The sequence below is a fragment of the Callorhinus ursinus genome, unplaced genomic scaffold (genome assembly GCF_003265705.2).
Source record: "Callorhinus ursinus isolate GAN/ISIS: 27379988/994484 unplaced genomic scaffold, GSC_fseal_2.0 scaffold10, whole genome shotgun sequence".
NCBI lineage: Eukaryota > Metazoa > Chordata > Mammalia > Carnivora > Otariidae > Callorhinus > Callorhinus ursinus.
This window is the reverse complement of record NW_027397072.1, coordinates 50172071-50188338: the sequence shown is the minus strand read 5'-3', so window position 1 is coordinate 50188338 and position 16268 is coordinate 50172071. Positions and strand designations below refer to the sequence as shown.

General features: G+C 34.8%; 1 protein-coding gene across 3 annotated transcripts in view; it reads left to right on the top strand.

Moving 5' to 3' along the window:
* The window catches only part of ALMS1 (ALMS1 centrosome and basal body associated protein), a 210000-nt gene that overhangs the window by 115832 nt on the left and 77900 nt on the right, over positions 1-16268 (top strand). For all 3 annotated transcript variants that reach the window (XM_073897525.1, XM_073897523.1, XM_073897524.1), the window contains exon 11: positions 12938-13179. In XM_073897525.1, the coding sequence (XP_073753626.1) occupies positions 12938-13179 (242 nt within the window). The remainder of the gene's footprint in view (positions 1-12937; positions 13180-16268) is intronic.

Below are 16268 nucleotides of genomic sequence, written 5' to 3'. Positions count from 1 at the left end.
CGGTGGAGGTATGACACCAGGTTAGCGCATTGTTACTAGAATGTCACTGCTTCTAGCAGTTAACCAAGCTAAGAATTATATGTATGTATATTAATTCATGCATATGCCTACTTCTCTACTCCCATCTCTATCAGTGTGTGTGTATGTGTTTGTGTATATCTGTATATGTAAGTATTTGTTAAACCACTAGTCAGTATTGATACCTTCAGCTGATCTAGAACCACAGGGTTGATTCAAGCCTCTTACCCTTATTTTTAACTTGTTTCTTTAGTGATGATAAACCTGGCTCTCATTATCTACAGTACATTTACCTTAGTATATAAATTAGATAGTTTCAGAATTCTCCAACTTGAGTTCAATGTTTATATATGCTTTTCTCTTGAATTTAACATTACAGTATCTAGTCAACACACTGCTGACATTTCTTCGTTTTTTTCTTCTTTTTTTTCTATACCCTTCAGTGTGATTCATTTATAATACAGTTATTTTTATTTGTCACATCCTGCATTCCATCTTTGTCCTTACATTGTGGTTCATTTTTTAAAAAAATATGCATAGTGTAAAACTTACGTGGTGTACAACTCTACCATTTATGATAAATTCACCATCACAGTTCCATACAATGTATTTCCATCAATCCCAAAATTTCTGCATGCTTTCTCTTTGTAGACAGATCCCTCCCTTGACTCCTGGTAATTCCTGGTTTGTTCTTTCCTCTAATTTTGCCTTTCTAGAATGTCATATAAATGAAATAATAAAATGTGTAACAGCCTTTAGGTTTAGTTTCTTTTACTTTGTAAAGCACATTTAAGATCCATCCCTCTTTTTTTGGCTTTTATTTTTTTATTTTTTTTATTAACATATAATGTATTATTTGTTTCAGGGGTACAGGTCCGTGATTCATCAGTCTTAACACAGTTCACAGCGCTCACCATAACACATACCCTCGCCAATGTCCATCATCCAGCCACCTCATCCCTCCCACCCCCCTCCACTCCAACAACCCTCAGTTTGTTTCCTGAGATTAAGAGTCTCTTATGGTTTGTCTCCCTTCTGGCTTCATCTTGTTTCATTTTTCCATCCCTTCCCCTATGATCCTCTGTCTTGTTTCTCAAATTCCTCATATCAGTGAGATCATATGATACTTGTCTTTCTCTGATTGACTTATTTTGCTTAGTATAATACTGTCTAGTTCCATCCACGTCATTGCAAATGGCAAGATTTCGTTTCCGTAGTTTGGCTATTGTGGACATTGCTGCTATAAACATTGGGGTGCATGTGCCCCTTCCAATCACTACATTTGTATCTTTGGGGTAAATACCCAGTAGAGCAGTTGCTGGGTCATAGGGTAGTTCTGTTTTCAACTTTTTGAGGAACCTCCATATAATTTTCCAGAGTGGCTGCACCAGCTTGCATTCCCACCAACAGTGTAGGAGGGTTCCCCTTTCTCTGCATCCCCGCCAACATCTGTCATTTCCTGACTTGTTAATTTTAGCCATTCTGACTGGTGTGAGGTGGTATCTCATTGAGGTTTTGATTTGTATTTCCCTGATGCTGAGTGATGTTGAGCACTTTTTCATGCATCTGTTGGCCATTTGTATGTCTTCTTTGGAAAAATGTCTGTTCATGTCTTCTGCCCATTTATTGACTGGATTATTTGTTCTTTGGGTGTTGAGTTTGATAAGTTCTTTAGAGATTTTGGATACTAGCCCTTTATCTGATACGTCATTTGCAAATATCTTCTCCCATTCGATGGGTTGTCTTTTGGTTTTGTGGACTGTTTCCTTTGCTGTGCAAAAGCTTTTTATCTTGATGAAGTCTGAGTAGTTCATTTTTTTCCCTTGCTTCCCTTGCCTTCAGCGATGTTTCTAGAAGAAGTTGCTGCAGCTGAGGTCAAAGAGGTTGCTACCTGTGTTCTTCTCAAGGATTTTGATGGACTCTGTCTCACATTTAGGTCTTTCATCCATTTTGAGTCTGTTTCTGTTTGTGGTGTAAGGAAATGGTCCAGTTTCATTCTTCTGCATGTGGCTGTCCAATTCTCCCGACTACATTTGTTGAGGAGACTGTCTTTCTTCCATTGGACATTCTTTCCTGCTTTGTCGAAGATTCACTGACCATATAGTTGAGGGTCCATTTCTGGGCTCTCGATTCTGTTCCATTGATCTATGTGTCTGTGTTTGTGCCAGTACCATACTGTCTTGATGATGACAGCTTTGTAATAGAGCTTGAAGTCCGGAATTGTGATGCCGCCAGCTTTGCTTTTCTTTTTCAAAATTCCTCTGGCTATTCGGGGTCTTTTCGGGTTCCATACAAATTTTAGGACTATTTGTTCTTTGAAAAAAGTTGATGGTATTTTGATAGGGATTGCATTAAATGTTTAGATTGCTCTAGGTAGCATAGACATTTTCACAATATTTGTTCTTCCAATCCATGAGCATGGAACGTTTTTCCATTTCTTTGTGTCTTCCTCCATTTCTTTCATGAGTATTCTATAGTTTTCTGAGTACAGATTCTTTGCCTCTTTGGTTAGATTTATTCCTAGGTATCTTATGGTTTTGGGTGCAGTTGTAAATGGGATCGACTCCTTAATTTCTCATTCTTATGTCTTGTTGTTGGTGTATAGGAATGCCACTGATTTCTGTGTATTGATTTTATATCCTGCCACTTTACTGAATTCCTATATGAGTTCTAGCAGTTTTGGGGTGGAGTCTTTTGAGTTTTCCACATAAAATATCATATCATCTGCAAAAAGTGAGAGTTTCACTTCCTCTTTGCTGATTCGGTTGCCTTTTAGTTCTTTTTATTGTCTGATTGCTGTGGCTAGGACTTCTAGTACTATGTTGAACAGCAGTGGTGATAGTGGACATCTCTGCCATGTTCCTGACCTTAGGGGGAAAGCTCTCAGTTTTTCCCCATTGAGTATGATATTCGCTATGGATTTTTCATAGACGGCTTTTATGATATTGAGGTATGTACCCTCTACCCCTACACTGTGAAGAGTTTTGATCAGGAAAGGATGCTGTACTTTGTCAAATGCTTTTTCTGCATCTATTGAGAGGATCATATGGTTCTTGTTCTTTCTTTTATTAATGTATTGTATCACACTGATTGATTTGCAGATGTTGAACCAACCTTGTAACCCAGGAATAAATCCCACTTAGTCGTGGTGAAAGAGTCATCCTTCGTTTTTGTGAAGCAGATTTTTTACTTTTTATTGCTTTATTAAAAGCAGTAATCTTTTATTATTCCTTTATATTGCAATTCTCTTGTACAGATTACTATAGTTTGTTTATCCATGCATTCATTTTTTGGAGTGATTACACTTTGGGGTGATTACAGTTAGAGCTATAAACATTTGTGTGCCACTTTCTTGTTTCTGTAGGGTAAATCCTCAGGAGTGGGATTGCTGAGTCATGTGTATGTGTGTGTTTAACCTTGCAAGAACTGCTTTATCTTTGCATTCCCACTAACAATGATATTTGTTCCAGTTACTCTACATCTTTGCCAGCCTGTGGTATTGTCCATATATTTTAGCCATTTTTATAGGTGTACAATGATAGTTCAACATGGTTTTCAGTTGTATTTCCCTAAGGGGTTTTCTTCATTTCATGTGATTTTTTACCATCCTCTTCAGTGAAATGATTTTTTAATAGCGTTTTATTTTCTTACTGTTGAGTTCTGAGAGCTTTGGATATAAGATCTTTGCTGGATATGTTATTGGCAAATATGCTCTTGTAGTATGTGACTTATCTTTTCATCTGCTCATTGGGTCTTTCACACAACAAGGTTTTTTAATTTCAGTGAAGTCCAAGTTTACTCATTATTTTATGGCTCATGCAATTAGGTTGACAGTCCTTTTCTTTCAGTATTTTAAAAACAGTCTGCTTCCTTCTAAATTCCATGGTTTCTGATGAGAAATCTACAGTTTTGGAATCATTATTACCCTATAAGGTAGAAGCAATGTGTCATTTTTCCCAGGTTGCTTTTACTTTTCTTTTGTTTTGCTTTGAGTCAATTGGTTATGATGTATCTAGGCATGGATTTCTTTGGTGCATCGTGTTTGATGTTTGCTGAGCTTCTAAGGGTTTATATTTTTCATCATATATAGGGAGTTTTAGCCCTTACTTCTTAAAATATTTTTTCTTACCACTTACCACATTCTTTCTCTTCTCTTTCTACATCTCTGACACACAAATGTTAGACCTTTTGATATTGTAAGTCCCTGAAGTTCTGTTCTTTTTTTTTTCTATCTTTTTTTCCCTCTGTTGTTCAACTTGAATAATTTCTATTGATCTGTCTTGGAGTTCACTAAGTCTTTCCTCCAACATTTCCATTCTTATATTGAGCTCATCCAGTGAGTATTTTATTTCAGTTATATCATTTTTTAGTTTTAAAATTTCTGCCGTTTCTTCTCTATATCTTCTGTTTCTTTGTTGAGACTTTGTCTTTCCATTTGTTTCAAAGGTACCCACCCTAACTTGTTGGAGGATTTTATAATAGCTTCCTTAAAGTTTTTGTCAGATAATTCCAACATTTCTTTCATCCCAGCATTGGTGTCTATTGATTCTCTTTTCCCAAGTGAATTGAGAATTTCTGGTTCTTCATATGCTGAGTAATTTTGGTTTGTATTTCATAATATTATGAGATAACTAGTCTCATTTAAATCCTATAGAAAATTTTGATATTTTTGTTTTACTAGGCAATCAACTCATTCACATTCATATTACAAATTCTAACCCACCTTCTGTGGGTTTTAGTTCCATGTGAGTTCAGTTTTCAGAGCTTTTGCACTGCTGTTCAGATCTGACCTGCATGTGTGTGTACCAGTGGCCAGTCTGAGATTTGGTAGTAGTCTGTCTCATATATCTGTGCTCAAAGTGTAGGTATGCTGTTTAGGTTCAGATCTACACACACAAATGGCTCAGGGATAGGCCCAGGAGTTTATAAATATATGTTAAGGAGTTGCTTTTCTCTTCACAGTTTCTCCTTGAGCTCCCCTTTCCTGACTCTCAGGATAGAAAGCAGGAGCTTAACTTAGTCCTCTCTTCTATACTGCCTGTGACTACTTTGTGTCAGTTGCAGGTGGCTTAGTACAAGAGGGGACCAAACCTCCTCTTTTGGAAGAGGAAAGTTTTCCTTCTGTAATTTATGTAATTGAGAATCATTTTCTTAGATATTCCAGCACCATTTTTTGAAATTTTGATTATTTCCGTTTTGAATTTAGTCTTTGTCAGAAATCAGTTGGTGTCATATGTGTGGGTAAAAATAATTTTACTCTGTTCCTTTAATCTGTTTATCTATTTTCATACTAATACCATGGTGTCTTTTTTTTGTTTTTAACCATGATTCCCTGATTACTGTAGCTTGATAGTAAGTCTTGAAATCAGGTTATGTCCTCCAACCTTGTTTTTTATTTTCAACATTACTTTTGCTATTTTAAGTCCTTTGCATTTCAATATAAATTTTATTTTTATTTTTTTTAAGTTTCATTTTTTTTAAAGATTTTATTTATTTATTTTTGACAGAGAGACACAGTGAGAGAGGGGACACAGGGAGAGGGAGAGGCAGAGGGAGAAGCAGGCTTCCCGCTGAGCAGGGAGCCTGATGTGGGGCTTGATCCCAGGACCCCAGGATCATGACGTGAGCCGAAGGCAGACACTTAATGACTGGGTGGCTCATTTAAAGAAGTTTTTATTTATTTATTATTTATTCTAAATTTTAGAATAAGCTTCCTGGTTTCTCTATTAAAGCTTCTTGTGATTTTGTTTAGTATTACACTGACTCTATAGATCATTTTGTGAATGATTGGTATCTTAATAATATTGAGTCTTCCCATGCATGAACATTTTTTCTGCATATTAATGTCTCTCAGTAATAAGTAATTTTCAGTGTAGGCGTTGCACATCTTTTGTTAGGTTTATTCCTAAATATTTTCTGTGTTTTGATACTGTTTTATATGGTATTTCAAAATTTGTATTTTCTAGTTATTTGTTGCTTGTATGTAGAAATACTGTTGTCAAGCCAATTTATATATGTCAACAAGTTTTAATTTTTATTTTACTTTCTTACTTATTGGATCAGAGCTTCCTATGGGCTAATTTAGGGCAATGGGTACTATGGCCACAGAGAATTTAGGTAAGCTAATACTTCCAGTGGTTAAGTTGAGGCATACCTGCTGTCCTCTATTTTATGTTCAGTAACTCCCCTAAGATTTAGGGAGTGTCTTGTTTAAATTTAATGACATCTGCAAGTATGTTATTTATTCTTCATAGACAATCCTGTTGTCAGGGAACAAGCAGAGCAGTTTTACTTCTTCCTTTCTAATCTTCATGGCTTCATTTCTTTTTCTTACCTAATGCACTGGCTAGGACATTCAATATAATATCAAGTAGAAGTAGTAAGAGCGGACATCTTGCCTTATTCTCTGTTTTGGGAGGGTGGGGGAGTAGATTTCGTTTTTCATCACGTGAGATAGTACCTGTAAATTTTTTTTTGAGGATTTATTTATTTGAGAGAGACAGTGGGGGAGGGGCAGAGGAAAAGAGAGAGAGAGTCCTAAGCAGAGTGCAGAGCCCAAGGCAGGGCTCCATCTCACCACCCAGAGATCACTGCTGCCACCTAAGCACCCCTAATAGATGCCCTTTATCAGATTAAAGATGTCCTCTTTTATTGCCTGCTGTGAGTTTTTATCATGAGTGGGTATTGAATTTTGCCAAATGCTTTTCGTGCTTTATTGAGGTAATCATATGTATTTTCTCACTTTTTTTTTAAATCATTATGGTGAATTACATTTGTTAGATTTTGAATGTTAAACTTATCTTGCATTATTGGGATAAACTCCACTTGCTTATGATATATTGTCCTTTTTTATATTTATTACTGAATATAGTTTGCTAATATTGATCTATAATCTTTTTGAAGTGTCCTTATATCCATTGTGGCCTGGAGTTTTTAGTACAGATTCAGTCTTTAATGGATATGACTATGCAGATTTTCTTTTTTTCTCATGTCAGCTTTGAAAGTGTTTTTCAATGAATTTTTTTCTATTCTAACTTGTCAGAACTTGTTGACATGAGTTATTTTCATAATATCTTCTTATCCTTTCAATTTCTGAATCTCTAGTGATATTAGCTTTTTTATGTCTGATATTGGTAATTATGAATTATGGTGGCTTCAAAAAAGAACTGGAAATATTCACTCTTTCATCATTATCTGAAAGAATTTGTGTTAGACAGGTATTATTTGATTTAAATCTACCATATCACATTTTGCTTTCTGTTTGTGTCATCTGGATTTTGTCCCTTCTTTCCTGCCATCTTTTTTTTTTAATTAATCATGCATCTTTTATTATTCTGCCTTATTCTCCTTATTGGCTTTTTATATACATCTTTATTCTTTAATGAAGAAATGGGATGATCCCCACCCAAAATTTGGTTCAGATATGTTGGCTTATGACATTTCTCATACCATGAGAATTTGAGAGGAAGTTTATTACTCACACAGGGACTTCTGGGGTGAGCTGGGTGAACACAAACAGGTGCAGGCCAGCTTTGGCAAAGCAGAGTGAGTAGATTGGGCTTATAGTGACTAGGAAGTAGAACTAGGAAAAGGGTTTTATGTGTGGGAGGTTTAAATTTTCTGTTGGTGCCAATGAAGGAGGTACTCACATTCAGACTTTCTTACCAGCCTGTCCAGATGTAGGGCCAAAGGAGATGCTTAAAAAGAAGTCATTAGTGAAACATCAAAAATGGAGTCAGACTTTATTACAGTACATATTGTAGAAATTACCCTAGTCATCCTTAATTTCTATATTGTCCTTTGTTGCTAGACACAATTTGCCTAATATTTTATTTAGGATTTTTACATCTATGTTCATGGGGGATATTCACCTCTCATTTTCTTTTCTTGTAATATCTTTGTCTGATTTTGGTATGAGCATTAGGCTGACCTCAGAAATATATTAGGATGCTCTGAAAGAGTTTGTTTAAGATTGGTATTCTTTCTTTCTTGGATATTTGGCAGAATTTACCAGTGAAGCCATTGTGGCCTGGAGTTTTTAGTACGATTCAATCTTTAATGGATATGACTATGCAGATTTTCTTTTTTTTTTCTCATGTCAGCTTTGAAAGTGTTTTTCAATGAATTTTTTTCTATTCTAACTTGTCAGAACTTATTGATATGAGTTATTTTCATAATATCTTCTTATCCTTTCAATTTCTGAATCTCTAGTGATATTAACTTTTTTATGTCTGATATTGGTAATTTTTGTTTTCTCTTTTTTTACTTGATTGCTTTTTCTAGGTGTTAAGCAGTTTGGGTTTTGTTGATCCTCTAGTATGTGTTTTCTGTTTATTTGTAAGGATTTTATTTATTTCACAGAGACATAACGAGAGAGGGAACACAAGCAGGGGGAGTGGGAGAGGGAAAAGCAGGCTTCCCGCGGAGCAGGGAGCCCAACGCGGGGCTCGATCCCAGGACACTAGGATCATGACATGAACCGAAGGCAGACACTTAATGACTGAGCCACCCAGGTGCCCCACGCTCTCTGTTTTTAAGGTTTCTGCTTATATGTTTTATTTTTTCCCTTCTGTTTTGGGTTTTAACTTGATGGTCTTTTCCTACATTTCTGAGAATAAATACTTAATTTTTTTCATATTCATTAATTTTCATTAATATTTAGCCTTTTCTGATATACACAGATTTTTATGTACTTTCTCATCACCATCTTTGCTCTAAATATTTTCTCATTTCTGTTATAATTTGTTGTTGTTCCATGGGCTATGTAGAGATGTGTTTCTTAATTTCCAATTGTATGAGAACTTTCTAATTATTATTCATTTTTAGTTAATTCTATTGTGGTTATTGAGATTATATTCTAAATGATTTCAACATATTTAAATTTCTTAGAATTGCTTCACATTACAGTATATTTTTATTTTGATCAATGTGCAGTTGAGGGAGTATGCATTCTGCACTTCCTTAATGTAATATCTGTATATGTCAGTTTGGTCCACTTGATCAACTGTTACGTTGAAATCTTCATTTTTACTGAATTTTTGTCTGTTTAATCAACATTTGAGAATATTATGTTAATATCTCCTTTATTTTCCTTAACCATTTGGGAGTAAGTTGTTGACATGCTGCCCCATGGCATGCTGATACATCACTGTATCATTTCCTATAAAAAGAACATAATCCTACATAACCCCAGTAAAGTCATGAAAATCAGGAAAATCAGTGCTCCATTACAGACAGTATTCAGTATTCAGACTTTCTGGTTGTTCCAGTAAGGATTTTTATAATAAAAGGAGGCAGTTCAAAAATCACATGTTGCATTTAGTTGTCATGACTCTAATTTTCTTTGGTCTGGAATATTTCTTCAGTCTTTCCTTGACTTTCTTGACCTTTTGAAGATAACAGATCATTTACTTTGTAGAATGTTTTTCAATTTGGGTTTCTCTGATGTTTCTCATGATTAGGTTTGGGTTAGGAATATCACAGAAGGGACATTGAATTCTCATCATATGTTATCAGATGTTGCACAATTTTCATTTGTCCCCCTGCTGACAATTATGACATTAATTACTTAAGGTTATGACTGCTAGGTTCCTTCACTGAAAATTACTCTTTTTCCCTTTGTAATTACATATTTTGTGGGAGGTACTTTGAAACTATGTGAGTATCTCATTCCTTTGCAAATTTTTAGTTTGTTTATTATATTCATACAGAATCATGCTTTCTTATTTTATTCATGGGTCTATTACTTTTTTCTTCACTTTTTACTTTAAAAATATATAGACTCACAAGAGATTAAAAAAATAGTTTAGAGAGTCCCAGGTTCCCATCACTCAGCTTCTCCATTGGTAATATCTTACGTAACTTTAGTACATTATCAAAACCAGGAAATTGATACTGATACAATGCAGATAACTAGACTACAGACTTTCATCAGATTTCACCAGTTTTTGCATGCAGTTGGTTTTTTTTAAATGTATATGTGTATAATTCTATGAAATTTAATCATATAGATTGGTGTAACTACTACCATAATCAAAATATAGAAGTGTTCTGTCATCACAAAGGAATTCCTTGTACCTGTCTGTTTATAGTCACACTCCTTCTCCCTGTCCCCTGCCTTCTTTAAGCCCTGGAAACCAGTGATCTGTTTCTTTACTGTATGATTTCATCTTTTGGAGAATGTTCTATAAATAGAATCATATAGCATGTAACCTTTGGAATTAACTCTTTTTACTCAGCCTGATGACCTGGAGATTCATCTGAGTTATTATGTGTATCAATAGTTGTTTCTTTTTATTGCTAAGTAGTATTCTAATGTATGAATATATCACAGTTTATCCTGTAGAAGAACATTTTGGTTGTTACCAATTTTTTACTATTACTAATATGTACTATGCTATGAAATTCATGTACTTATTTTTACATGAACATAATTATTTCTCTAAGTCAGTGATTCTCAACCAGGTGAGACTTTGGCCCCAAGGTGACATTTGGCAATATTAGAAGACACTTTTGATTGTCACAACTAGGAAAGAATTTTCTCTTGGCATCAGGACTGCTGATGAATATCCTAGAATACAGAGGACAGTCCACACAAAGAAGAATTTGGTTCAAAATGTCAGAAATGCCAAGGTTGAGAATCTCTGCTCTAGGATACATGCCCAGGAGTGTGATTGATGTGTTATGTAGTATGTATATGTATATTTTATAAGAAACTTCCAAACTAGTTTTCACAGTGGTTGTATCATTTTACATTTCTACTAGCAAAGTATGAGGGATCCAGTTACTCTACATCCTTCTCAACATTTGGTACTCTAAACATTTTTTATTTTAGCCGTTCTAACAAGTATATAGGGGGATTCATTGCCATTATAATTTGCATTTCCCTAAATAGCTAATGATGATGAACATTTTTTCATGTGCTTATTTGCCATCTGTGTGTTTTCTTTGATGAAGTGTGTGTTCAAGTTGTTTTGCCAATTTTTTTTTAAGATTTTTATTTATTTGAGGGAGAGAGAAAAAGCATGAGCTGGGGAGGGGCTGAGGGAGAGGGAGAAGCAGACTCTCCACTGAGCAGGGAGCCTCATGTGGGGCTCAATCTCAGGACTCTGGGATCATGACCTGAGCCTAAGGTAAATGCTTAACCGACTGCGCCACCCAGGTGCCCCTCAGGTTGTTTTGCCATTTTCTAATTGCACTGTTTTTTTAACTATTGAATTTAAAGTTTTTATTTATTCTGGATACATGGTTTTGTTGGATGTGAGATTTGCAAATATTTTACATCTTAAAAAATCATATTTTCTTATTATGTTCAATGTTACTATTGTACTTTGTTTTCATTCTGAAAATTTGGTGGCCAGTGGCAGTCCCTTCAAGCTGTCTTCTGTATCCATTTTACATGTCTCTGTTATCTTTTGAACGTGTCTGCTTTCTGGGATAAGAAGACATTTCAGACTCTTGTAGTTTTCCATCCTCTGGAATTGGCTGTTTCTCCAAGGAGCCTGGTTATTTCTAGTGGAAGGAGATATTTAGAAGCCAAGATTTGAGCACTAGGTGTACACATTTCTATTGGGTTTTTCCCAGCCCTCTTGGTGGCGTTGTGTAGACACACACATACACACACACACACGTGCACTTGTTTTACATTTATTTCTTCTCTATATATTCCTCTCTACCCAGGCAGAGAGGCCCACTATTAGAAATTAAAAGCCCAAGTATTTATTTATTTGATCAAGCTCTCATTGTATAACTAATGTCCCATCTCTCTTGCCATCCTCTCCCCAGCCAGGATTCTGACTCACCACTTGGATTCTGACTCTCCACTCAGGCTACCTTTCTGTGTGGATGAACCTCTCACCCTGCTTGGGCTTTGACACTCCATGCTAGACTACCCCTCAACATGGATAACTTCCCTGCAGCTTGATCTCTGACTTACCACCCCCCAATGTTTTTTGTTCCAGGACCCAATGTATATCACATTCCCTTTAGTTAGCTGTCATATCTCTTTAGTCTTCTTTTGTCAATGGCAGTTCCTTGTTCCTTGTTTTTCATGATTTTGACAGTTTTGAGGAATAATGGTTAATCTGTGTTTGGCTGATATTTTTGGATGATTAGACTGGAATTATGGGTTTTGGCAAAAAATACCATAGAAGGGAAGTTCCCATCTCTTCACATCATAGCAGAGAGTATGCGACATCCACATGACAGTGTTGGTGATGTGAACCATCATCACTTGAATAATATGGTGTTTGTTATGTTTCTCCACTGTAAGATTACTATTTATCCCTTTTTATTACTCTGTTCTTTGGAATCCAATTAATAAGTCCAGCCTATACCCAAGGGAGAAGGGAGAGATTAATGTTCATCTCTTTGGATGGGGAGGTATCTGCCTATATTTTTCTGGAATTCTTCTATAAACAAGATTTGTCTCCTCTCATTTTTTTAAATCATTTATTTGCTCTATTCTGTTTTAATATTAATTCTCTAAAATCTTAGTACATAATTACAATCTTAAAAACCTCTGGTTCCCCCACTGACAATAAACTTCTTGAGGCAAGTCTTTATTTCTTATTTATTTTTGTACACTCTATGCATTTAGCACAGTCCCTTAATTTATAGTAGACTTTAAGTAATTTTTTAAAAATGATTATATTTTTACTTCAACTGAAAAGTACCATTTCCTCAGCTAAATTATATAATAGTATTCTAAGTTGAAATTTAAAGTAGATTTTTAAATGAATAAACTCATGCATCATTGCGTTATAGTAAGTATTTAAGATAGCAAAGGGTACTGCTGAAATAACCATTTGAGGTTGATGTATCTCCACAAAATATTCCTTGAATCTACCTTTGGAAAGAGATTACAGTATTTGATAAGCCACGGATATTACCTTCTGTGTCCTTTTTCTTTTTTGTTCAGACCATCAGAGGTGATTAAGACCCCATTTTCTGCCTTCCCTGGAAAATTGTCATCTGATGCAGTCACTCAGATAACAACAGAAAGTCCAGGAAAAACTATGTTTTCATCTGAGATTTTTATTAATGCGGATGATCATGGACTTGAAATTCCAGAGCCCAGTGCCCAGAAGCTGGGCAAAGTTCCTACCAGATTTGCTTCATCATCTTCAGTCCAACAGATTACTCGTCCTCATGGCACAGATGGTAAGAGAATGTGATTACATTTTAGGTCATATTACCAACTTCTGTAGGAAATGATCCCAGAAATTTGTGAGGGGGTCTTTGTAGTCAGAAAACCTAATTTTAATTTTAAACATTAGGCTCCACATGATTCTATCCATCTTTTATTTACAGAGCTATGAAAGGAGTGTGATTATGTTTTTGCCTTAATTTCTAGAGGAGTTAACAACTTATGTGGGACTCATGCTGCTTGTAGTTGACTTATTTTTATCTCATGATACTTAAAATTTAAAGACTATGGAGGTCTTGTTTTAGGTGGGCAGGTGAATTACTGCCATTTTGTATTATATTAAATGTTACATACTGTAATAAATAGATGAAAATACATGTAATAGTGCAAACATAATACCAGTCTGTTTCTTGCTTATAAAACAATGACCGGGGACCCAGGCTGACTGTGGCCCTGCTGTCTTTAAAACACAGAATCCATAATTACCTTGGATTCACCATCACAGTCAACTAGAAGGGACAAAACATGGAGAAGCACATGTGCTAGGCCTGGAAGTAGCTCAGATCACTTTCTCCTAGCTAGGAAATGGTTTAGCTCTGATTTTGAGGATAAAGAAGTAGATTTTGGAGCACCTGGGTGGCTCAGTTGGTTAAGTGTTTGCCTTCGGCTCAGGTCATAATCCTGGAGTCTGGAATCAAGTCCTGCATCAGGCTCCCTGCTCAGTGAGAAGCCTGCTTCTCCCTCTGCTTGTCTCTCTCTCTCTCTCTCTCTCTCTCTCTCTCTCTCTCTCTCTCTCTCACTCTATCTCGAATAAATAAATAAAATATAAAAAAGAAAAAAAAAGTAGATTTTGATGAACAGCTAGCGATCTCTACCCAAAGGTCTACATTTAGAGTGTTCATATGCTGTGACAGTGGTATTTCAGTAGTGCTTATACTATAAAACATTGAAAATAGAGCATGTTTTTTCTTTTCCAGACCAATAACAGGAAAATTAATAATTAAGTTCCCATTCTTCCCTCAAGTGAGAGTGGGAACTTTAAGTTACTAATTTAAGAATTTAATAGTTTGCACAAGTCTACTGAAAATATTATTTTAAGTTTTCCTCCTTATGCAAAAAGGTTATCTGTCTATAGATAAAGATGGGATATGCCTAAATATATAAAGAAAATTTCTTGGTTCAGCATTCAACTTTGAATGAATTTAATTTAAACAAGTACATTTATATGTTAAGATGGTTTTAATTCTTATACATTTTTAAGGTAAAATAAAAACGTACCCCCAAATCTACAGTTTAATAAATATCACAAAGAACATCTTTGTATGTCAGTTACCTAGTGCCACAGTGATACTAGAAAACAACCTCACAAATCTCTGTGCTTTGTAAAACAAACATTTGCTTTTTTCACTCATGGGTTTTGTGATTCAGTTCAAGTTTGGCTTTAGGCTACAGAAATGGTTTGGGTCTGTTCCATATGCCTTGTTCTTAAACCCAACCTAATGGAACAATACCTACCCTGGGTTATATTGTTCTCATGGTGATGCCAGAAGCGCAAGAGGGGAAATCCAACTGTGAAAGTGTGTTTTAAACCCCTAGTCACATCAAATGCATCGATTTATATAGAGGCCATAATTTATGTTTTCACCTTTGTATACAGGACCTGGGAGAAAGGATTCCTTTAAATGGTTAATGTCATTTGGCTTACTGATAAAATATTATTTTTAATACTATGTATTTAAAAGTAAAATTTTGTGAGGGTTTTTTTGTATGAAAACAACTTACAAAGAATAGTATGTTAAACACATGACTTTGCTCAATACTCTAACAAATTCAGGATAATATACTATATGTGTATATTTGGTTCTATTTTCCAAGTTTTTGAAAAAATAAATTTTATAGTTGAATTTTCTTCTTTACCCTTCTCTAATCTTTTCTTTTTCTTTCCTAAGAGCAACCATTATTTGCCATGTAGTCACTTCTTCCCCCATAGGCAGCCAGGCCAAAGTAACCTTAAAACTATTGCATCCAAACATAAAGTTGTCAAGAATTTTGAAAAGCCACTTATCTGTCTCAGAATTCTCCAGCTCTGTATGACAGCCATTCTTGCTCTGTGCCCATTGTAATCCTGCCCACGTGTTGTTATTCATTTTTTTTGTAGCCTTTCAACTAGTAAATTTAACCATCACTATCAAGTTTTATATACACTGGTAGAGGAAGAAAATTAATAAATCAATATTCTAACAATGACTACAGTAATGACCAAATAGAAGTGGAGGCTATAGCCTATTTTTTCTGTTTAAAATTTCCCCTCATGTATACACTTTTTTGTTTCCCCTGACTTCAGAGAGACAAAAACAAGTGTGTGTGTGTGTGTGTGTGTGTGTGTGTGTGTGTGTGTATCTCCTCTATAATAATCAAATTATTAGACGTTTTAGAAAATATTTTAGCAGTTAGTGTTTTTAAAAACAAACTTTATAAATGGTATAATTTTTCACTCTCTAATCAGAGAATTTACCTGAGCTGGGGCAGCAGGGGAAAATGGATATGCTATAAATAGGAAAATCTTTATTCACAGAATTCTTTATAATTGAAAATTTAACTCAGCTTAAATTTTCAACATTAGGAGAAGTGTTAAATACATTTAATCTGTAATATAGCCATATAAAATGTAAAGATAGGAAATAAAATGAATGTTTTATTATAAATGCTAAGTAGAAACACTGAATTCCGTATTGTACAAAGTATATGCAGACAACTGTGTATACTCATAAGACAGAGAGAAAGGATACATAGGAAATATATTAAAATGTTAATAACAGTTATCTTTGAGTGGTAGGACTTTGTCTTTTTTACTTTTATGTATTCCTTTTTTTTAATGTTGGGGTAATTAGCATGTCTACACTATTGAGTATTTTCATTCATAAGCATGGTATATCTACTCATCTGTTTTTAATTTTACTCATCAACATTTTGCAGTTTTCAGTGAAGAAATCTTTTCTTACATTTATTCATTAGATATTTGATACTATATTTTTTATGACATTGTATAGGTATTTTTTCCTGTGTGGTTTTACTGGTATATAGAAATATAATTGTATTTCTT